At 44.0% G+C, this 23,116-nt stretch overlaps 1 protein-coding gene across 1 annotated transcript in view; it reads right to left on the bottom strand.

Moving 5' to 3' along the window:
• Window positions 1-2,207: 2,207 nt before the first annotated feature.
• Window positions 2,208-23,116, bottom strand: part of LOC135911261 (cyanocobalamin reductase / alkylcobalamin dealkylase-like) — a 39,486-nt gene continuing 18,577 nt past the window's right edge. The window contains exon 4 of the mRNA XM_065443461.2: window positions 2,208-4,942. Coding sequence (XP_065299533.1) covers window positions 4,616-4,942 — 327 coding nt within the window. The 3' untranslated portion in view covers window positions 2,208-4,615. The remainder of the gene's footprint in view (window positions 4,943-23,116) is intronic.

Below are 23,116 nucleotides of genomic sequence, written 5' to 3' on the forward strand. Positions count from 1 at the left end.
CTTCTCGGCAGGTCAACTGTAGCACTGTGGCACCCACTGCACAAGCGCAGGAGGCGAGTTTATTACCAGCAGTGCCCAGTGCGGGGCAATTGTAGCACCGCAATTTTTTCGATTAATGATTTAATCGCGATTTATCGGTTATGTGGCATGAGCAAAACAGGAAAGCAGGAGAAGGCAGCAGCTTCCCGCTCACCTAGCCTTGTACATGATAAGGGGAGGGGTGAGCCCTCACGAGAAGGAGGAGGGAGACTGGTGTCCTGCGTCTCCAACTCCAGCGGAGTCGCCACCATGTGTGCCGTGTCTGAGTGCGGCCCCGCATGCCCTGTCTTGGAGTTAATTTGCACCGGGGTACGCAATGGCTAGGGAGCAGAGATCTCTTGTGGCTTCGTGCGAGTCCTGTTCTCGCATGCCTAGGGTAGAAAGTCGTGTAAGATCAAGCTTCAAAGACGTGTTAAAGCTAGCGGCAGCATGAAGCATCAGTTCACCACTCTTCGTCACGCTATTGTTCCGACAGCAAGCTTCCACTGGCATCGAGTGAGATGTGTTCATGTTTTATTGTGCGCGCGACGTCATGCTTGGCAATTTATTTAGTATGCAAATGTTTACTGTAATTTATATGGCTGATAAAACTGCTAACCTTACGTCTTATAGCTGCTTAGTAACTTGCTATCGCAATCAATGATTCGCTTTTCGAGCAAAACTACAATTTTTTCCTTACGTGCTTCTTGTCTTTGTCGCCTTCTCTACTGCAGGAATCTTTTGATCCTGTCCTTCACATCATGTATATATATATATATAAATTGATAATCATCCCCATAGCACAACTGGTAGTGCAACATTTACATAACACGGAGGTTGTAGGTTCGAATCCCATCAGCGGCATGTTATGTGTTCACCTACATTCATTTCCCTTCCTCTGTTCCTTTCTAGATTTCAATTTCAACCACAGCAGCTGATTTAATCTATGCTTTTCTTGGCTTCATTGTCTGCTGGATTTTTTTTGCGTGATTAACAAGATTAGAGCCCCTCAGTTTCTCTTCTTCTCGTGCATATATATATATATATATATATATATATATATATATATATATATATATATATATATATATATATATATATATATATATATATATATATATATATGCACCACATCATGAGAAGCCAACAAACAAAGACACCAGGGCCAACACAGGAGAAATTACTTGTAATTAATAACTGGATTAAAGAAATGATAAATTAATGGCAATGAGAGTGGATGAAAAAACAACTTGGTGCAGGTGGGGAACAATCTCACGTCTTCGCATTACACTTCCGGTGCTCTAACTAACTGAGCTACTGCGGCACCATTTTCCCATCTGCTTTCTTGGGTATTTATGTTTTACTACTGGAACTAACCTGGATGGATGGATGTTATGAGCGTCCCCTTTGGAATGGGGTGGTGGGTTGCGCCACCAAGCTCTTGTTACTATACTGCCTAATATTCTACCTAGGTTAAACAATGAAAAAAGAACAGAAAAAACACTATGAACTACCACGCCCAAATTTTCTGATCCCCTATTGCGAACTGTGCTTTTTTACGTCTCCGTCTTTTGTCGTTTCCCTACTTTTCTTCCACCAATCCTCCAGTCGCCTCTTACTAATGTCTATTGCGGACATGTTTGCTTTACCACTGCTCCCTCTGAACCCAAGGGCTTCAAGGAGGCCAGTGGTGCCTAAATCGACCGCTGGGTAGACGTCTTCACATTCTAATAAAACATGCTCCGTAGTTTCCCTAGCTTTACCACAGCAAGCACATGCTTCTTCTTCCTTCTTATATCTCGCTTTATAGGTGCGTGTTCTAAGGCATCCTGATCTCGCTTTGAAAAGTAATGAGCTTCCCTCTGAGTTATCATAAATGGTTTCTTTCCTGATTTCGTTTTTTTCCTCTTAAGTAGTTACTCATGGCATGTTTCTTTTCCATTGCTGCCACCCATGAGATTAATTCAGCTTCTCTGACTTTCCGCTTGACCTTTGTTGTTGTGTTGTCCACCCTACAGGCCACATACTTGCTGGTAAGCTTCCTAGTTCTTTTCCTCCACTGTGAATCAATGTTTTTCCTGGACAGATACCTGCACACTCTTCCAGCCCATTTACTTTCTTCCATATTCCTCAGCCGTTCTTCATACTCAATTTTACTGCAAGCTTCCCTCACTTCAAACTAGTCCAGCCTAAAAGACCTTAAAATTATTAGCCAGCGCCACCACTCTGACGTTTCAGCCGGTCCTCCAGCCAAAACCCCGGTAAAAGCATATGTCGTAACCTTCATCTTTTTTCTTTTTTGAATGTTATATCTTCAGGTCTGGTGCGAAACCCTTCGTCTTCTATGTATGTATGTATGTATGTGTGTGTGTGTGTGTGTGTGTATGTATGTATGTATGTATGTACGTACGTGCGTGCGTGCGTACGTACGTACGTACGTACGTAAGTCAAAGAATAGAAGTACATAGCAAAAATACGAAGATGTTACTGACATGTCTGCCAGCAGCTGGTTTTCGTTGGAGTGAAGGCTGGTCCCCTGCCAAAACGTCAGTAAAATCATGGTATTTTTCCTGCATGCTTACATTCTTTGACTTGTTTCACTGCCGGATCTTGGGATTCAACACTTCACGGACATACACATATATGAGCATCTGTACCTGCACATGTGTGGGCCCCCCTTCCACTGAAGGGAGACTTTAAGCCCTGCTGTTAGGCGATATTTTCGTTGAGAACCCAATTTGCTTGTTTTTTAAAAAGTGCTGAACATTTCAGTTTCAAAGAAAGAAAAACAATGTTTACAAATCCATAAGTCTGAAAAGCACCAGACACTATCATTGTTCCGTAAATTGCATCTGTTAGTAGAGCATCTGAAGTGAACAAAGTTGAACAGCTTACACAAAAATTATTTTTTTGGTTGGAGCCACTTCAGTCATCACTGTTACAATGTTTACGAGAATATTTATTGCCGAGTTAGAGATGTAAACTTCATGTTTTCTTCTAAAGGTTCACTATAGTGCTCAATTTTGTGAAAGAAACTTGTGGCTAAAATGAAATATCTGCTCCTGCAGTCTTTAGATTTTAACTTTTTTTTTTTTGAAACGCAACAACCCTCTCTGACTTTGGTGCAGCCTATACTGAGCAATACGATTTCCCTGTTCCTATGCATTCACATAGGAACTCCCGGAGTAGAGCACCATCTTACTGCAATTCGAGAGCTACTGTTCAGTATGCACACGCACCTAGGTAAACATTTTACAGGGTTGCCTACTTGTAGAATTTTGTTGTGCACTAAACAGGCACGAGATTACTGACATAATTCAAAGAAACAGACAACATCACTGTCTCTGAGTGCCCCAAATTTTGCACTGATACCAGATGCACACAGTTTTCTTCATTTCTTTTTTTCACATCGTGCAAAGCAATTCAGCGAAATACAACCACTAGAACCTAAAAAAGGTTAAATCCATTTGTGGACTTATTATTACCTCAATATCACAACTCATTGCCCTCATCACTGATATGATGATGAAAATAAATATATGCAAATAAGAGCAGCCATTACACCTGTGCGTTTATACAAGACAACAGCTCTGCAACAATGTGGAAAAATTTAAGTGGCAGGCAAGTATTGGTACGTGTGCCTGTCAACAAAAGCACTTGGTGTTGGCCATGCCACAATGACGACCACATCAATATCCTGAAGATGACAATAAAATCATCACAAAGGCAACTTGACCTACAGAAGCATTAGCCTGAAGGTAATTGCTCATGCATGACTTGCTGGTGATGTGAACGCAGCACAAAGGACAAAGATGCGCAAAAAAGTGCAAACGGTTGTTGGAAAGTGGCACAGAAAGGGAGAGTGGGGACTTGGACCAAACATTTGGAAAAGCCTTCCATATTAAGGAATGGTGCTGAAAACCTGTACTACATACATGCAGTATGTATTACGTATTATGTATGTATGCAACACACACACATATATATATTAGATTGTGAAGTTCAAAATTGAGAAAGTGTTCTTATAAAGCTTATCTTCAAACTTTCACAACTCTGCGTTGTTTCACAACTCTTGTTTCACAACTTTCACAACTCTTTCACAACGGCATTCCTTGAATCATTCAGAAGATGCCCAGTTTAGTGAAATCTGAGAAACTGATAATTTGCAAATATTTGCAGAAAAATTAAATAAACTTGCATAAAATTATAACCACAAAAAGATAAACGAAAATGACGCCATATTCAAGTTAAGTACAGGGCATTAAGAATATGTAGCACAAGTTTTCAGCAGCATATCTCAAAGAGAAAAGATGTAAAAAAAATGTTTGGTCCAAGGCCTCACTTTTCCTGTAGGCAGCTGTTTCACCACATATTCCTTCTGTCTTTTGTCTTTTATGCCACAGCAACGTTTCCAGCGAGATAAACCAACTCACTCAGATACCTTTTTGTGTGTGTCGCATATCCAAATTTTGCAAAATGCAATCGATTTCCTTGTTCTTTTCCAACGTGCAGCTTTCACTGTGGTGGCTTCTTTTTTACACAGTTTTCCTGAGGAATGCGGGCGGGAATTTTCCCCTGCTAACAGCGGCATCAGTCATCAAGAGCACCCGTTGAGCTGCCCACAAGAGCTGGCCTCTTGCCTCCACTTCTCAATGAGCTGCCACCTCTGGCCAGGTAGCGTGTTGAAGTATTCCTGCTGCTTTGCAGAGTAGCGCTCCTCGACATCAATGATGTCACGATAGCGTCCATCACGCCACGAGAAGTTGAAGAGGCGCACAAGGTTTGTCCGCTGGTCATCGGAACAAACAACGTCCACTGGCTGCCTCCGTTGGAGCTCGGGTGCGGTGACATTGCGGAAAATAAACACGGCCCGGAATGCAAACCACCCGCCGTACCGTGGGTGAATGCTGACCCCAAGGAGCCTCTGAAACAGGAATATCAAGCACAGGCACATTAGTGCTTTGCAACAAGGAGCAATCAATTTCATATGCACCAGTTTTTCAATGCATCCCAGTTCCCCCACTTTGGTGTCGATATCTTTTTATCTAAACTCACTGCGAGTGCCTTCCAGAAGCGCATGTCTGACTGATAAAAGTGAGAATGCGCACTCTTGTAGCTGACAATAAAACAAACTTTTACACCTAAAACAGATGCCTATGCAATCGGGCTGTAGCTTATTCGAAATCAGATATGCTCAACCCCAACTACCAGCAGGACAAAAGAGGCTTCATTCAGTTAAGCCTTTCTTTTTTTTTTTTTTGTAGCGACCACAGTGTGGTCCGAAGCAGAACTCTGGCACATGAGCCCTTTCATGTGATTAGCTTGTTCATTGTTAGTGCACTATATATAGCACAAACTAATGAGTACAACTTGAGCTCCTTTGTGTCAGTCTGTTTTGCTTCCCCATCAGTGTTCCTCTTGTACCTGTTAGTTTGTGCCGTACATATCACAAGAGCAATTATTACACACCGACCAGCCCAGATTCTTAGCCTACTTTCTTAAATACAGACTGTAAATAAAGGTGTCTTAAGCAACACAGTATGTCGCTATATTGCTCGAATAACAATCACATTAATGCCGACAGTCATCACAAGATGGGTTCTGCTGGAATTTCTTTTTACACCTGGACCAAAAGCAAACACGCTAATGCCACAAGAACTTCTTTCTTTTGGGACAGCTCATCGCCAAGGATTCTTTGCATACATTCCATTATAACGAGAAGTGGATCCGCAGGGCCTAATTTTATGTTTATTACAACCAGATTAAAAAAAAAAGGAGACAATGAAGCCAAACAAAGCATAAGGGAAGTGAATTATGTTTATTTAAAACAAATAATAAGTGCTGCTCGAATCTACACCCTAGCGATGGCTCTCTCCGAGTAACACAAACCAATCTTGACGGCTGTGCTTTTAATCATGGCATGCGCTGAGAGCTACTGCAGGAGCCGGGAAACATGTGGCTGCCATTTGTTAGAGGGCCCCTCACCAGGCCCCATAGCAAATTTGGTTATATGCCGGAAGTTGTTACTTGTCCCCTAGGGAGCATTGTGCCACAAAAATTTTTCAGATAGACTCATTAATAGTCAAGATAGAAATATTTTAGTACCACGAACCCATGATTTCCGGAGGAAAGCTCCACTGCCCAGCAAGACACTCTCTCCACTCACGTTGTCTAGCCTTCGCAAGCGAAATACTTTCCGTACGTTCTCCCATACCGGACCTCGAGGATCGTGTGACACATACATCACAGCTTCCGCCTTCATTTTTTTTTTCTCCTCGCTTTTTTCTTTTTTTTTTTGTGGCACTGCGCATTTCCGCTGATGGTGTTGCGCGTGAGCTGTTCCGATTGTCTGGTTTCGCGCAGCGCATGATTTTGCGCACTGTGCAAAAGGACGCATGACTAGCGGTATAATTGAGTGCTACACAAATACTGAGGCAGAACAAGCGGATCACAGAGCATGGTCACGTGCTGGAACATGGCAGCAAATGGCATAGTTTTGGTACTTGTGTACATGACTGCACGACTGCGAGAACAAGCAGACGAAGCGGAAGTACATCTCTCTTGCTTCGGTGCGAAGTAAAACAAAAAACATGCAGACATTCCCTTTGTGCGTTTTATTATTTCTCTAAACTTCAATTCGTCAATTCAAGCAACACATCACACAAATAACAGATGTTGCCTTGAATAATTCTCTAAGTCACATGTCACCACGAGTGACACCACACTGCGGACACAAGTACATAGGCACAGGGACACGAGTACGTCACCGTCTGGCTTGGAGTGCGGTCGCCATGAGGGAAAGGGAAAACGGTGTTCAGATTGAAATTTCAGACTTTTCCACGGTGCGTAACGATGTCATTCTTTGCAAACACGATCGTTAGCGCGCATTGTATGCTCTGCACTTGTAGGCTCAAAATGGCCAGACCTGATGAGGGGCCCTCTAGAGGGGTCCTGAACCACTCTCAGGCTTGGTTAAAAAGAACTGCCCACAGATAACATAGACTGCAGTCAACATTTCAGCCAAATTTCGCACTTGTGTGAAAAATACTTGTTCACAATAATTAATGAAAGCTTAAATGAAAGGGATCTACCCTAATGACTGGAAAGTCGCCAAAGAAATCCCAGTCCACAAAAAGGGAGACAAGCTTAGTGTAGAATATTACAGACCTATGTCTCTGTTGCATACCTTTTGTAAGGTAATGGAACACTTCGTTTTAAGCACATAAGTACCTTTTTAGAAAACAATGACTTCTTCAGTGAGAGCCAGCTCAGATTCAGGCGGGGCTTTTCGACCAAAATGCAGTTAATTCACATGACTAATGAAATACTGGCAATTCTGGACCGATGTGAGCAAGAATACGTGCGTTTTTCAGATTTCGGTAAAGCCTTCAATCAGGTTTCATAAAAAAAATATGATAGTTAAAAGGTATCCTATGCAACAAACAAATTTTGCATTGCCTTGCTTCGTACTTGACACATCGAAGACAGTTGGTCAACATAGGCACTTCGAATTCTTCACTCATCTCAGTACTTTTGGGGGTTCCACTGGGCTCCGTTTTAGGGCTACTTTTTTTTTTCTTATTGACCTGGATGACCTAGCTTGCAAATTTTGTGTGGTGCCACTTTTTTTACAGATGACTGTGTTTTTTATTTGAGCATTCACTCTGTGGATGATCAATCAAGCTTAAATGACTCTTTCATAGCAATACACAACTAGTATCACCAGTGGCATATGGCTAAACACTGCACAATGTGCGCACACGGTTATAATGTGTAAAAAAATATCTGCTAGTTCGCACTTACGAGATAAAGAATAAGAACATTAAACAAGTCAAGAAATTCACATATCTCGGCATAACAACTGATTCTAAGATGAGCTATAACAGACATACATGGTACGTTTCCTCGGTGGCGATAAAAAAGTTACGGTTATTAAAACACTGTTTAAAGAATTGCACCAGTGATACCAAATTAGTGGCATATGAGACAGTCATAAGGCTGTTGCCTAAGTATGCAGATACTGTCTGGGACCCCCCAAACAATGAATGGCACAGACTTTACCAAAAGTGTGCAAACGAAAACGCTTAGTATTTATGTATAATGCTTATGACTGGCACATTTCAGTCACTGGCCTCAGACTGCGATCTTGGCTCTAGACACCACAAACTTGCTACAAACTACACAGTTCACAAACAATGTATAACATTGTTCACAACCACACAAAAATGGGATTTGACACCTACATGCAACTTAGTGAATCATGCCAGACAAGAGGCAAGTACAACAAAACAATTTTAACATTGCATACTAGAATAAACACACATCTTTCTTCCTTCCTGCCCAAAACAATGCACAAACGGAACGCCCTTCCACAAATCGTGGTCAACTCAACCACTCCCAGTTCCTTTTTATCTGCAGTGCAGGCATACTTGTAATGCCATACGTCCAATGTTTCTTTTTATTGTGAAAGCAATACATGCACAAACCAGGCGTACTTCCGCCATTGGCGTCACCATGAGGTTAAAAAAAAAATTAAAAGATGGCGATTTTACATGCTAAAACCACGATCTGATTATGAGACAAGCTGTAGAGGGGCTCTCCGGAAATTTAGACCACCTGGGGTTCTTTAACGTGCACCTAAATATAACTACATAGGTGTTTTCACATTTCACCCCCATTGATGCTGTGAGGTTCCATATAAAGTCCAACAGCGATAAAGTTGTCACCATGCACCATATGCTGCATGTGCGAGTGAAAGCATGTGAATGAGCTGGCGATCGCAGCTCAATCTCGCACACAGAAGGGATGAAAACGGGAGGAAGTGCGCCATCTTCTATCACACGCAACATTTTGGGGTAGCGGGGGGGGGAGTAGGCAGAGGAACATGGCAGGTTGCGTGTTCTACTCAGGCAGCTGTATCTTGAAAGCCATCCGCGATGGGCGACAGAGCCCCTGCGCACTGTGTTTTCACGACGTCATTCGCGTTAATGCGAGACACAGCATGAAGGTCGATTCACTCACTGCTGCTGCCACTATTGCTCACTTGAGCTTCCTCGTGTTTTGACAGCGAGTTTCTGCAGTCATAGGGTAAGATGTGTTCATGTTTGCTAGTGCACATGTGATAACATGCTTGTTAATTTAGTGAGTATGCCTATGTTTACAAGTTTATAGGGCCGATAAAACAACCATCCTTACTTTGTATAGCTTTCCACTAATTTGCTGTCATAATCAATGCTTTGCCTTTCGGGTGAAACAGACTTTTTTGTATGCCTTTCCTATTGTCAGCAAATGTGATGGTGTCATCATATCTCCTTGTAACGACTTGTACACGTTTGCCTCATTTATACTACTTTTATGTTTCTTCCTTTGAAGCAAAACAGTATGAAATCCTGCCTGGGCTTCCAAAAGGAAGCCGGTAGTATTAAATAAATAAATAAAAAGGGAATGAGCATAGTGGGCAAGGATGACACATACCGCAGTGAAGCAGAATGTGCAAAACATGGCAAAAAGTGCACAAGTACAACAGCTTTTTATCCACATTCCCAAAATTGAGCTAAACCCGATTTTTTCCTGAAGTTCCGCCCTTTCTTGAAGAGCAAAAAAAAGAAAGCAGGCTCACGAAAACTTATGGTGCAAACTAAACATGGATATAGAACACATACGACAGGATGGGTGCCATAATAAGATTCTGCTTGAGCAAAATGCAAGTGTTACAAACGCAACGAATGCTGCTCACCTTGCATGAGAAAGTGGTCACAATGCACGTATGTTGTGACAGATGTATCAAAATGCATATAATTTAGCAAAAAAATCTGCATGACGTGGGCCAGGACAATGCGGCCAAATGTCAATAATAAGGAAGTTAATCAGCCTCATGTATGGTGACTTGACGCAGTTTTGGCTCCCTGTCCAAAGAGCCAGCTTAGTCAACCATTCACCAACTATGCAAGTTACATTGATACCAATATACATTCTCTAAAAGATGAGTGTTTACAATATCCGATAGAATGAAGCACCAAGAATGGCATTCACATGCTGGCCTACAGGCAGGAAGCTGCCGCCCGCTACCCCGACCTAGCAAATGGGGAGCTGAGGTCCTTCTGCATTGTGAACAGTCACTGCAACACTGAGAGATCATTTGCCCAGCTATGGTGCATCTAAGGCCCGAAAATTCCAGGATGGACATGGCAATGATCAAAATGATAATGCACTATCGTAATCTTTATGAAAGGAAACTTACGAGTGCGTGGCAGACAGCTTCGTCAGATGCATGTCGATCAGCGATATTAGAAACATATGATGCGACAAAACATACCAGTGACACTACAGTTTCAAGAGAGCCCTTGAATACAAGGGCTGTTAATCACGTGCTAAAGGTTGCCTGGCCAAACGATTTTCAGGATGTCTGTTTCAGCTAAGAACTCGGACTATTTTCAGATTAAAAAGCAGCTATTGCTAAGAAAAAATGCCGGTTGGAGGTATGTTCCTGTGATATGCAGAAGGGAAATACTTTTTCCTCTCCGCTTCTATTGCAGGGCATTGAATAAGAACATGGAGGACTGTGAGATTATCGCTGCACTTACTATAAGTCGGAGGATCCCTCCCAATCAAGAGGTAAGAGTGAGTACTAAGCATCCTATTCCTAATTGACGAACAAGGACTTCCTTGTATTGTGCTGTTTTCTCAGTTATCCAGTTGCCTAGTTTTGGTTTCATTATATGTAGCTTATTCAATACTTGGGTGTTACACTCTCCTTGCCAATACTTCCTGAGCTTATGGCATAGAAAAGACTTTAGGTCTGTGACAGGGATGCTGATATTTGCATCTGTGTCGCTAAAAGTTACTGACGTAACAATCTCAATGTTCGCATGCGAAGGTTGGGAGATCGTTCCCCACCTGCGGCAAGTTGTTTTTTCATCCACTTTCATTTCCATTAATTTATCGTTTCTTTATTTCATTTATTAAGCACAATTTCCCCTGTGTTGTCCTTGGTGTCTTTTTTCGTTGGCTTCTTCTATGATATCATTAATAAAGATCAGGCCCCTCGGTTAACCCCCTTTCTTCTTGTTCATTACATAACGAGGGTCTTGTATCCGGCAACACTGATGCCTTCAGGTAGCACGTGTGGGTTTATTGGCCTTCACCCAAAAAGATCACGTATTCGTGACGCCTGCGGCAGAAAGGATGTTCCACATACGACGCTAAGGTTTGTGAGTGGTGGCGCTGGTTAACACTCCCAGGGTTAGTTCTAGTTGTGACACATAAATACCTCAGAAAGTTGATGGGAAGATGGCGCCGCAGTAGCATCAATTTGTAGAGCATATACATTTGCATCTGTGTCGCTAAAAGTTACTGACGTAACATTTTCATCAGCAGCTACATTGCCTTTTATACCCTTTATACCCCACCTGCAGCAAGTTGTTTTTTCATCCACTTTCATTTCTATTAATTTATTGTTTCCTTATTTCATTTATTAAGCACAAGTAATTTCCCCTATGTTGTCCTTGGAGTCAGTGTTTGTTGGCTTCTTATGATAATGTGTGTGGATTTAGTAACCCAGACGTTGAAAATGAGAATCTGAGAGCTGCATAAGACCCACCAGCAGGTGACTTGGAGGCACCTGCATACAGTCGAATACACTTACAGCAATATTCAAGTGCCACGAAAATTCCATTGTTATAACTAATAATCGTTATAACCAGGTTGGCGTGGCAGATCTCATGTGAGAAAACTATAATGGCAGGGAGGCCCAATGCCCCTCCCCACCACCTTCCTCCATCCGGCTATTGATCGTGTTCACTCGTTCAACTGCTTCCTGGGCACTCCTATCACGTGTAACAAGCCACGACTGTCCGTGGCGATGGTAACAACTTTATCAAAATTCTGCTCAGGTAAGATCTGGCAAAGCCGATTCCTAGAATGGCCCCTCATGAGGAGCGACCCTCTCAGCCCAGGCAACGAGTACTTTTTGTAGTTTTAACGCGACAGCGCTTAGGAGCTCATGTGGCAGAAAAGCCGGTGTCAGTGGCATTGGCCGTGAGCAATAAATCTCGGAAGGCAATTCATAAAAAAAAAACTTTCAAGATGGGCTGGGTGGGAATAGAACCAGGGTCTCCGGAGTGTGAGACGGAGATGCTACTACTCAGCCATGAGTTCGATGGTTCAAATCCGGACAAAAGCACCTCTAGTGAATGCGGTGTTGCCTTAGAAACGCGCCATAGAAAGTTATACTGCGGTGTATATCGGTAATTACGAGCATGTAAATTACAGAAGTCGCAGTTAAACGAGTAGCGAAGTACGTTTCCGCTACATTTATTCTGCGCTTGGCGCACACGCAGAGCCATCTTGCGGCAAACACAGAAGACCCCCTCCTCGTAATGTACGGCGCTGCCCCGACAGGTGGCGCGCCATTCGCCCGTTTCTCAAACAGGAATGGGTCAGGAAAGGGTCAAACAGGAATGCAAGGAGCATTTATGGCTAAAAGGAAAAGTAGCAGGGGCGAAAACACTTCTAGGCTTTGTATACCTTTGGACAGGATCAAATGCTAAAGAGGAAAACAAAAAAATGTTGGACTGTATAGCAGCGGACATCAATGAGCTAGGAAAAGGATGTGAAGTAATTGTATTAGGAGACATGAATGCGCATGTTGAAGATATGGATGGGTACACAGACTCCACAGGTAACATGCTGCTGGATATGTGTGAGAGGCTTAACTTAGTTGTCTGTAACTCTACTGAAAAGTGTGACAGGATCATAACATGGGAGGTAGGGGATCGACACTCGACAATAGATTATGCGTTAATGTCACATAGGATGTACGATAGATTAGGAGCCATGATTATAGATGAACAGGGCTCCAGAAGTATAGGTAGCGACCACAAACGTATCAAGTTGAGTTTTAAGAGGGAAACTAAAGCACGAACGACGCACGAGGAAATGCCAGATGTGATTTTTTTACTCAGAAGACCAAGTGGAAATAGCGGCCAAACAAATTGAAGAGGAAATATCAGAGGGTACTGAAACTGATTGGACTTACCCAAAGTTAATTAGACTATTTGAGCGTGAGCTAGGTAAGGCGCGAGTCAGGAAAACAAGGCAAGGGATACGAAAACTCAAGAGCTGGGGGGATGAAGAGGTTAAGAAGGCCATAAAGAAACGTCAGGAAGCCTCCAGGGAGCACAGGTATTCCAAAAGTAAGGCAGAACCTGAAGCAGAAGTAGAGAGAAAATGGGTAAACTACATAATATGCAAAAGGGAAGCATCCTATTTGATCAACGAAAAAATCAAGACAAAAGGGTCTCAGTGGCTGTCAAAAATAAGCAATAAAAAAGATAAACAGGCAGCTTGAAAAATTCTGGCAACATCTGAACTCCTTGGGTAATAGGACAAGCCTAGAGCAGAGGTATATAGTAACAACTCAAGGTACTCGGTTAGAAGGAGAGGAGGCAATGGAGCATATAGGAACCGTGATGAGGGAAAAATTTACGAAACAGAGAAATGGTACATGCAGTACGTCGGAGAGGGATAGCCCAGACAACCCACTGCTTTCGCTTGGACAAAAAGAGTGGGAAAAGGGCTGAGAAGAGGGTACCAAGTAGCACATCGGCAGGCCCCGATGGTATTCCAATAATGTTAATAAAGAAATTGGGCCCGATATCTAAGAAAGCATTGAGGGAGGTGGTGAGCAAAATGCTAATGGATGGTAAAGTACCTGACGAATGGAGGCTAAGTAGGATGAGAATTATATATAAGGGAAAGGGGGACAGGGCTGACATAAATAACTACCGGCCTATAACAGTGACGTCAGTGGTTTACAGGGTGGTTATGCAGATTATAAAGGACAGACTGCAGGCATGGTAGAGAACGAGGGGGTACTTGGGAGAGCTACAAAATGGGTTCCGGAAGCATAGGAGGCTAGAAGACAATCTGTTCTCGCTAACACAGTGCATTGAAATAGCTGAAAAGGAACACAGACCCCTATGGCTGGCTTTTTTGGACATCAAGGGAGCCTATGACAGTGTACTTCAAGAGGGCTTGTGGGGCATTCTGGAAACTTTAGGAGTGCAAGATGGAGTAACCAATTTCTTAAAAGATATCTATAAAGGTAACCGGGTGATTATACAGTGGGAAAAGCAGGTTTCGGAGCCTGTAATGATTCGGCGGGGGCTTAGGTAGGGGTGCCCATTGTCACCTCTGATGTTTATGCTGTACCTACAAGGTTTAGAGGCCAAAATACAGCAAAGCGGACTTGGCTTCAACCTATCATTTTTCAAACAAGGAAAATTGATTGAACAGTCATTACCAGGACTGATGTAGGTGAATGATATTGTATTAATGGCTGACAATGCAGAAGATCTGCAGGAATTAATGGACATATGTGGTACAGAAGGAGACAGATTAGGCTTGAAGCTTAGCAAAGAAAAATCAGCAGTCATGATTTTTAATGATAACATTCGTGGCGAGCATAAGATACAGGAGGCCACGCTGGAGATAGTCGATAAATACAAGTACCTTGGGGTTGTTAGATATGGAGCTGTTTCCTGCGATTACTTCGAGTTCACCAAACCACTTCGAAACGCAGCACAGCTAATTGAGGAATGCAGAAGCAGGAAAGCACATTCCAGAGGAGCGCCCGAGCAAACAAGTTCACGTGCAAACAAGTTTGTAAGCCGCCGGTAGCTATTCTCTGCTTGACTCTTCCAGAAAGCGAGGGGATAGCACGGCATTGTTGGAAGTGAAGTGGGTGCCAAACCAAGACGGCGGTAATGCGGCGTGACAGCCAGACGTGCCGGGAAGGTCCAAGCGTACCTCTTCATCACCTTTGAAGAAGACAATTGCTACCGCTGAGGGGCTGTAGCACCGGGAGCAGGTGAACACTCGGACAATGGAGCATGAGCGCCCCTTCCCTTCTCCTCCTTTGCAGAAGCGCATTGCACCACTGCGAGGCAAGACCGCAGAGAGCCGCCGGGTGTGACAACGCGATACGGGCGCCAACCATTGGCTGAAAGTGGCGTCATCTGAGAGGACTCTCCGATTGGTCGAACATGACGCGACTTCCGGTGCTCGAAGGGTTTATAAGAAGCCTTCCAGAGAGACCTGAGCATTCTGGACGATTCCCTGATTCACCTCTCTCGAACTTCTTGCCGCGGGCCGCAGCGTCCGAGTTGCTGCCGGCCCGTAATGACTGTACAACTGATAATTGACGCTCACCTCCCTGTACATAATGTAGAATAAATCCTCCCAAGTTTGGGGTTTTCATCCGCGAAGTCCGTACTTCAACCCCTACAGGGTGTGGATAAATAATGGCATTGAGTATCTCACAGAGTACGCAAAATATCTAACGACTAAAGGTAGCAGAAGTGCAGCGATTATGAAGAGTAGGGCACAGTGGAACTACAATAGTACGAGGTAGTACGAGGGATATGGAAGGTGGTAATGGTTCCAGGCCTGACTTTTGCCAATGCAGTTCTATGTATTAGAGCAGAGACCCGGCAACAGTTGGAAATTAGGCAACGTGGTGTGGGTAGGCTCGCTCTGGGAGCACATGGCAAGACACCAAATCTTGGGGTGCAGGGGGATCTGGGATGGTCTTCTTTCGAGGGCAGAGAGGCTAGTAGCAAGATAGCATTTCAGGAGCGATTGAGAAAAATGGGGGAAATTCGGTGGGCTAGGAAGGTTTTCAGTTACTTATACACGAGGAATGTTGACACGAGGTGGAGGAAGCGAACTAGAAAATTGACAAGCAAATACTTGGGCAGTAGCGGGGGGACAAGTAAGGAATCATCTGTCAAGAAAAAGGTTAAGGAGACAGAGAGGGGTATGTGGAGTACAGAAATGCAAACCAAATCGGCATTGGAGACATACAGGACGTTTAAGCAAGAAATAGCCAAAGAAAATATTTACGATAACTCTAACGGAAGCTCATTGTTGTTTGAAGCCAGGACAGGTGTACTGCGGACTAAAACGTACCGAGCCAGATACCAGGAGATAGATTTGGTGTGCGAGGCGTGTGGAGAGGAGGAGGAAACGGCTGAACACCTGATACTTGCTTGTAAACAACTTCACCCTGCAGTTGAATCTAACGGGGAACTATTCAGAGCTTTGGGTTTTAAAGACAGTGAAAGTAGAATAGACTTTGAACAGGTAGAAATAACTAAACGGAGACTATCTGATTGGTGGATAATATCAACGCAAAAGTAAAGGAGTAAGTACATAGGTATGCATGCATATAGAACCATTAAAGGTTCAAAGGGTTGAGCCCCACCCACCCACCCACCCACCCGTTCGTCCGTCCGTCCGTCTCGTTTGAGCACATTGGGGCTGTGCGGAGACTGGTGCGACGATGCCCGAATACCATTGCGTTTAATAAGTTTTCTCGCTCTCTCAAGCCCTCGTGTTTAGGCGACGCAGCTCCTCTTTCCGCTCACAGCGCGATTCCTAGGTGCAGCGTCCGATGTGGGATGCCTCTGATGTGATCGTTGCGCCGAAGCGCGTCTGGTGGGAAAGCGTCCCCTGCGATATGTGCCGTGCTGCGAGTGACCGAGATACTCAGTGCATGTGAACGCTAAAGGAACAGGGGAGCAAGAAAAGTTGTAGGGTGCACAACACAGTGCGGTAATGTAGATTGTGAAAAGCACTTGTTAGAACAAATAATTAGAAAAAAGTTATGCTGTGGACTTAGAAGTGTTGTATATGAAAACTATGTCTTTGTGTGACTCAAGAGCATGCTGAGCAAATGAGTGGGCGGTGCGAACGGGGTGCAATAACGTTATCGCGTTCCACTCTTGAAGGCGAAGCTTAAGCGTCCTCCAATTTTTTTTATCTGGGCTTCTCAACAGCTCCTCCCACGTCTGTTGTGAGGGAGCTGGCAGGAGCGCCCTGGGAGGGGGTAAAACCTCGCACCCCAAGAATGTGATTTTGGATAGCTAATGATTTATTTGTACAGTTTTGACACAGTGGGTTCCATTGCCCGTTGACAATTACGGCCCGCCAATGTGGGCTGGGGAACGAATCAGTTTGGAATGGACACAGGATCAAGATTTGCGTTCGCTACAGGCTTGCATTTGGAGGCGGACAAATTCGCCTTTTGTGCTTGTAGTAGTTTGTTATTTCGTTGGTGCCTCATCCATGGGATATGAATCTGAGGGGCACACCTCCGGTTGATTAGACCTCGGGCTACCCAGTGCACCTCCTCGTTCCCTTGATTCCCCAAATGGGCAGGGACCCATACAAGTTCAATAGTATTTTCATTTCTGGAGTCCTGTAGGACTCGCACCACACAGATGCCTATGCTGCCTCTCCAAAAGTTTACGACTGCCCCTTTGGAGTCGCTTATGACAGTTTGCAGGGAGGGATTTGTGATCGCCAAAGCAATGGCAGTCTCTTCCGCTTCTACGGTCGCGGTGTTGAGGATACTTGCCTCTCTGGCCACGATGCTATGTAACTTTGGTGATTTTGCTTTGCTGCATCAACATACGCGGTGTGCTGGTTGCTTTGGTACCTTTCCTGAAAGGCCTCGGCTCTGGCAGACCGCCTCTTGTCGTGTCTCCTAGGAAGCATGCTCTTGGGCAACGGTTTTATAACCAAACGGCAACCAAACAGCGTTTTACTGCACCGAGTAGTGCGGTTCGTCCTGCTGAATTCATAACAAGATTCAGCCCGAGTTTACTCAGAATGACCTTGCCAGTTGCAGTGCTGGAGAGTCATTCAGGTTGGGCTGTTTCATGGGCCTACATGAGTTTGTCTAGGGTATTGTATATACCTAGCTCAAGTAATCGTTCAGTGCTTGCATACCTCGGGAAACCAAGGGCTGCTTATGAGCTGTGCGAATGACACTGTTAACCTTTTCCTTGTCAGAAAGCCGCAGTATGGGGAGGAGTACACGATGCGACTTACCAAGAAAGCCTGTGTCAGACGACAGAGATCAGCCTCCTTCATACCGCGGTGTCGTGTGGCTACTCGTCTGAGCAGGCCACACATTTGGGGAGCTGTCATCTGTAATCAGACAATTGGCTCACAATTATAGGTGCTATGCTGAATTAGCATGCCCAGGACTCTTATGGTCAGTATGGGCGGAACTGGGCCGTCTTCCATACTGACTCGTGTAGGCGAAGTGGTGTCCCTTTCGGTGGCGGGTTTGGTCGATTCATCTCAGATGATGAGAAGCTCGGATTTTGTCGGGAAGCACACGAGACCATTTTGTCGCATGAAATTTTGTACTGTGTCCACAGCCGCATGTAATGCTTCTGCGATTTCTCCATCAGAACATCTATTGGTTCAGATGGTGATATTGACATGTGGACTTTATCTTTTACAAGTGAGCGCTTTTCCCTGTCTAACAAATGTTATCACTCAGCACGGGACACACCTGCATGTATCGGAAGTTTCTGGAATGTTATCAATGATTCCATCCACTGTCTGGGACCGAACCTTGTGTAATCCTATTGCATGTATGCGCGATGCGAATTGTGTAGAACTTTCTGGAAGACACGCGGGCACCAGCGATTATTCTGGAACGTTTTTGATGGCTCGTGTATAAGAGCCGACACACTTGACTGGTTGACTGTGTTCGCCGCTATCGTTGTGCTTTAATGTAGCCTGTTTTTATGGGCACAAGATCGTTGTGCTTTAAGTGTAGCCTGTTTTTATGGGCACAAGTTCGCCCAATAAAAGTTAGTTTCATCTTTCACAGTATTGCTACTGTGTTCTTTACCATCACTACCACATGACAATATCATCAGCATAGATGGAGTGCTTGATATGTGGGATCCTTTCCAGTAATGGGGGCAGGTTTTGCATGGTCACATTGAAAAGGAAGAGGGAGAGGACCGCACCCTGAGGGGTGCCCCTTGTACCTAATTGAATTTATCTGCTCTTAATGTCCCCAAAATGTTTTTTCGCACTGCGATCCTAGAGCAAGTTTGTAATACAGATATAAGTGCAGTTATCGACATTCATTTGGGCTAGATGTGCAAGTATTAATGTGTGTGACACATGTTAAACGCTTTACTCACGTCTAGCCCTAGAATTGTAAGGGTGGCTCTTAGAGAGCTCGGGTGTAGGATATCTTGTTGAATTTGCCACCTAAGGTCTTGAGTGGACAGATTTGGTCTGAAGCCAATCGCCATATGGGGCAGTAGCCCATTGCTTTCAGTGTACTCGTTTAGCCTTTTAAGAATGAAATGTTCCATAACGTTTCCCAGGCAAGAGGTTAAGGAGATGGGGTGGAAATCCTCCAGCTCCAGCCTCTTGCCTGGTTTGGGTACGGAAATCACACTTGCATGTTTGCAGCTGGTGGGTATAGTTCCCTCTTTCCAACGGATGTTGAAAAAGTTGGTGATTTCGGTAACCGATTGATCGTCTAGGTTTCGTAGCATTTTATTGGTGATGCGGTCTTCGCCAACTGCCGCTGTAATTTTGATTTGTTTAGGACAGCACGTACTTCAGATTTCATAATTTCACTATCTAGTTTCCCATTTTCCTTTCCAGTATAAGCCCCGGCAGCCTGTCGGCTTGAGAAATCCACAATAAATGCTGAGGCAAGATCGCCACAAGCATCTTGCCAGGTACTTCCCACTGGCTTGCATGGAAAACCTTGTTCGTGAGCCTTGCATGCTTTGCGCGAAGCTTGCCGACATCCTTCTCCAAGGCATCCAGGTGCTCCAAGTAGTGCAGCGGAAGGTTCCTCACGAAAACGAAGCCCCAGAGGGACAGAATCATTTGCTGGGCCTCCTGTGTGGACAATGTTAGGGCAGCCTGCCCTACTGCATCACTGCTGCCGTCATCGCCATATCGCTTAGAAGCACTTTGTTTTCAAACCTATAGCCTTGCACTTTCTATTCACTGGCAACGTTGTGCATCGCAGATGATCAGCGGGCGGATCAGCTATCTTCCGTTTTGGCGGCTAGTCAAAAGAGGCTGAGAAACCGTATGGCCAGGAACAATTTCGACGAAACCAACAAAGACGAACGCGAGCGATTAAGCTGTTTGCAGAACTACGCTGAATGAGGAGGCCGCGAGCAACATGCAAGCAATCTGCAAGCAGTGCAGTTTGCACGGTCTATTCGTGTTTCATTGGGTGGGGCAGCATAGAGATATGGGCGCAGCCTGTTCGCGTTCGGAGGACTGGAAGGGCACAGGGAGAGAGGTGCGTGGAGAAGGCTGGAAAATTAGTGCACGGCAGCTGTTGGAGCAGCGGCTCATCGTGCAGCGGCTCGAATTTCTCTTTTTTTTTTTCTTCTTTTCAAGGATTTCGCTTTTAAATACCTTTTGGCTCGGACGCCCAGCAGCCAGACTTCATCGTTATAACCAATAATGCGGCATCGGGGCATTATAGTAAATGGGTTAGTTCACCATGGAAAACATACAAAAGTTGACGGTGCAGCAGCTTCTCATTGCTATAATGGATATATTGTTAAAACCAGTATCGTTATAAGTGGGTTCGACTGTAGTATTCTGCACAGGATTACTTCTCCTGAAGTTCAAGAAAATGGGAGTGTATATGTGTCTCCAACACACGCTTTGATAATTCTACAAAGGACATGTCGCATTCACTGGTCTGCTATTCCCAAGGTGGGGGAAGGCGAGTGGGAGCCATCAGGGCATTCTCTGAAAGTAGGACGCTTGTATCTTCTACCAATGCTTCCAAACCAAGGCTCAGTGGAGCCCTAATAGCTGGGCAGTTATGAAACAGCCTGACAATGGACATGCCATGAAAAGTTGAGTGACATCGAAGCTTCACATCTCCACATCCACTTCAGAACGTAGAAAAAAACTTAAATATGTCCTTTGGAGATGTAGACACCATTCATAAGGGTTGACATACAGGCTTTCTATGAGACTACTCATGAAAGAGCCTGTAGCAAGGTGTATACCCAAGTGGTGAACAGGATCTAGCATCTTCAAAGCATTAGGCGCAGCAGCGTTATAGACTATGGCTCCGTAGTCGAGGCGGGACTGTATAAGGCTTTAGCAGAACCTTAAAAAGGCATCTCCAGTCACTTCTCCAATATGTCCGGGACATGAGCATCAGTAAATTCATTGTCTTTAGGCACTTCCGCCTCAGATGCCTGACGTGAGGAACAAAAGTTAGTTTGGAGTCTAAGATAATACCTAACCTAAAGATTTATGTTCGTGGCTGACAGATAGCCTGCTGTCCATTAAGGTCAATAGCGGGGTCAGGCATTATACTTCTCTTGTTCGAGAAGAGAATTTACATGCTTTTTTTTAGGGTTTAATTTAAGTCCATTCTGGTCAGCCCACTTAGTTTGTTTAAGCCAAGCTGTACATGTTGCTGAGAGATAAAAATATTACATAATTTAAAACCTATTTGTACGTCCCCCACATACACAGAATAAGACATTGTGCATGGTACGACATTACATGGCGCATTCATTTTTTACAATGAATACAATACAACTCAGCACATCACCTTGTGGTACGCCTATTTCCTCTGTAAATAGATAAGACACTTCCAACCCTAACAAGAAACCTGCGATCAGAGAGATAGTTTTGAATCACATTCAAAATGTTGCCCAGGATTACCATTGAAGCCAGATCACGGAGAATTCCAAAAGGCCAAGTTGTGTCATATGCCGTCTCCATATCTAAAAATACTGATAATAAAAACTGTTTGTGTACAAAGGCATCGTGGATTCGCCTTGATGCAGACAAGGTGATTTGTTGTGGACCTACCCTTCCTAAAACTGCACTGCAAGGGGTCTAGTAATTTGTTGATTTCAGGATAACAGATCAGGAGCCGGTTTACCATTTTCTCAAACAGTTGGCATAGGCAGCTTGTCAGGTCTATAGGCCTATAACTGCTGGTCAAATACGGGTCCTTGCCCTCTAAGAATAGGTATTACGAGTGCTTCCTTCCAGTCAGATGATACATAGATGGCAGAGAATATGGCATTAAAAAATTATAGGAGTATTTTATGTGCCGTGGGGTATAAGTGTTGGATCATATTGTAAACTACATGATCATTTATAGGGGCTGATTTATTACTACAATTTAGTGCAGCCTGAAATTCCACTGTGTTAAATGGACAGTTGTAAGTACCTTTCTATTTCCTTTCCGATGCAGAGGCAGTCACTCCACTTGTCACTGATATCTTAGGAATGTATCTGAGTAATGAGACAAACTAGAAATGCACTCAAGAGTGTCTCCTCCTATAGTTAACGATGGTAGAGGATGAGTTTCACGGCTTTTTATTTTGTTTACCGTGTTCCAGGCTTATCGTTCATCTGTATAAGAATTTATGCTAAAGATGTATTTTTGCTATTTTTCCTTTTGGCACAGCTTTTTGGCTACCTTCCGACTTTATTTCCTTGAAGCTGATCAAGTTCTTGAAAGTTGGGGAATCGCAAAGGTGACTCCAAGCCTCATTTTGATTTCTGCAAGCTTCCTTACACTCCTCATTCTACCAAAGAACACGTCATTTGGAGGGCGATCCATTTGTTTCTGGGATAGATATTGACTCCGTATCAACAGTAAAGCTTGTAAAATATGACACTGCATCATCGATGGGAAGAGTGGAGACGTCTTCCCAGGTCAGGTGTGTGAGTTCTTTATACCACTTCCAGTCGGCTGACTCGACTTTTCAATGAGGGAGAGTACTCATCACCTTGTGTTAATTTAATGACAAATGGGAAATGGCCATTCCCATAGGGATTCTTGATTGTTCCATTCTACATACTGTACTAGATGCAATGCTTAAATCTATAGATGAGACTGTTTTGTTTGCCACGCTGTAAAAAACTACATTTTGATCTTGCCATCCATCGAGTAGCTCACTTTCAATAAAATCAAGTAGGTCATCTTGAGAGATGACACTGTGAACAGTGTTTAAGGATCAGTGTGGGCCCCCTGAAACAGGAATGTCTCCAACAGCAATGACTTTGGACAATCTGTTGTACTGAATGTTGTCACAAACTTCACGAAGGTCGCCACTTCCCATCTTAGTTACTTTGTAGCCTGGGCCAATTGATTCTGTCAAAGATTTTGCCACAACAAAAGGAGATATTGTACAAACTCTCTTGTTTTTCTGCTGATTGTGAATAACATGGTACTTTGGGAAAGTTTCTTTCGGCTGCATGA

Source organism: Dermacentor albipictus, chromosome 9 (genome assembly GCF_038994185.2).
Source record: "Dermacentor albipictus isolate Rhodes 1998 colony chromosome 9, USDA_Dalb.pri_finalv2, whole genome shotgun sequence".
Taxonomy (NCBI): Eukaryota; Metazoa; Arthropoda; class Arachnida; order Ixodida; family Ixodidae; genus Dermacentor; species Dermacentor albipictus.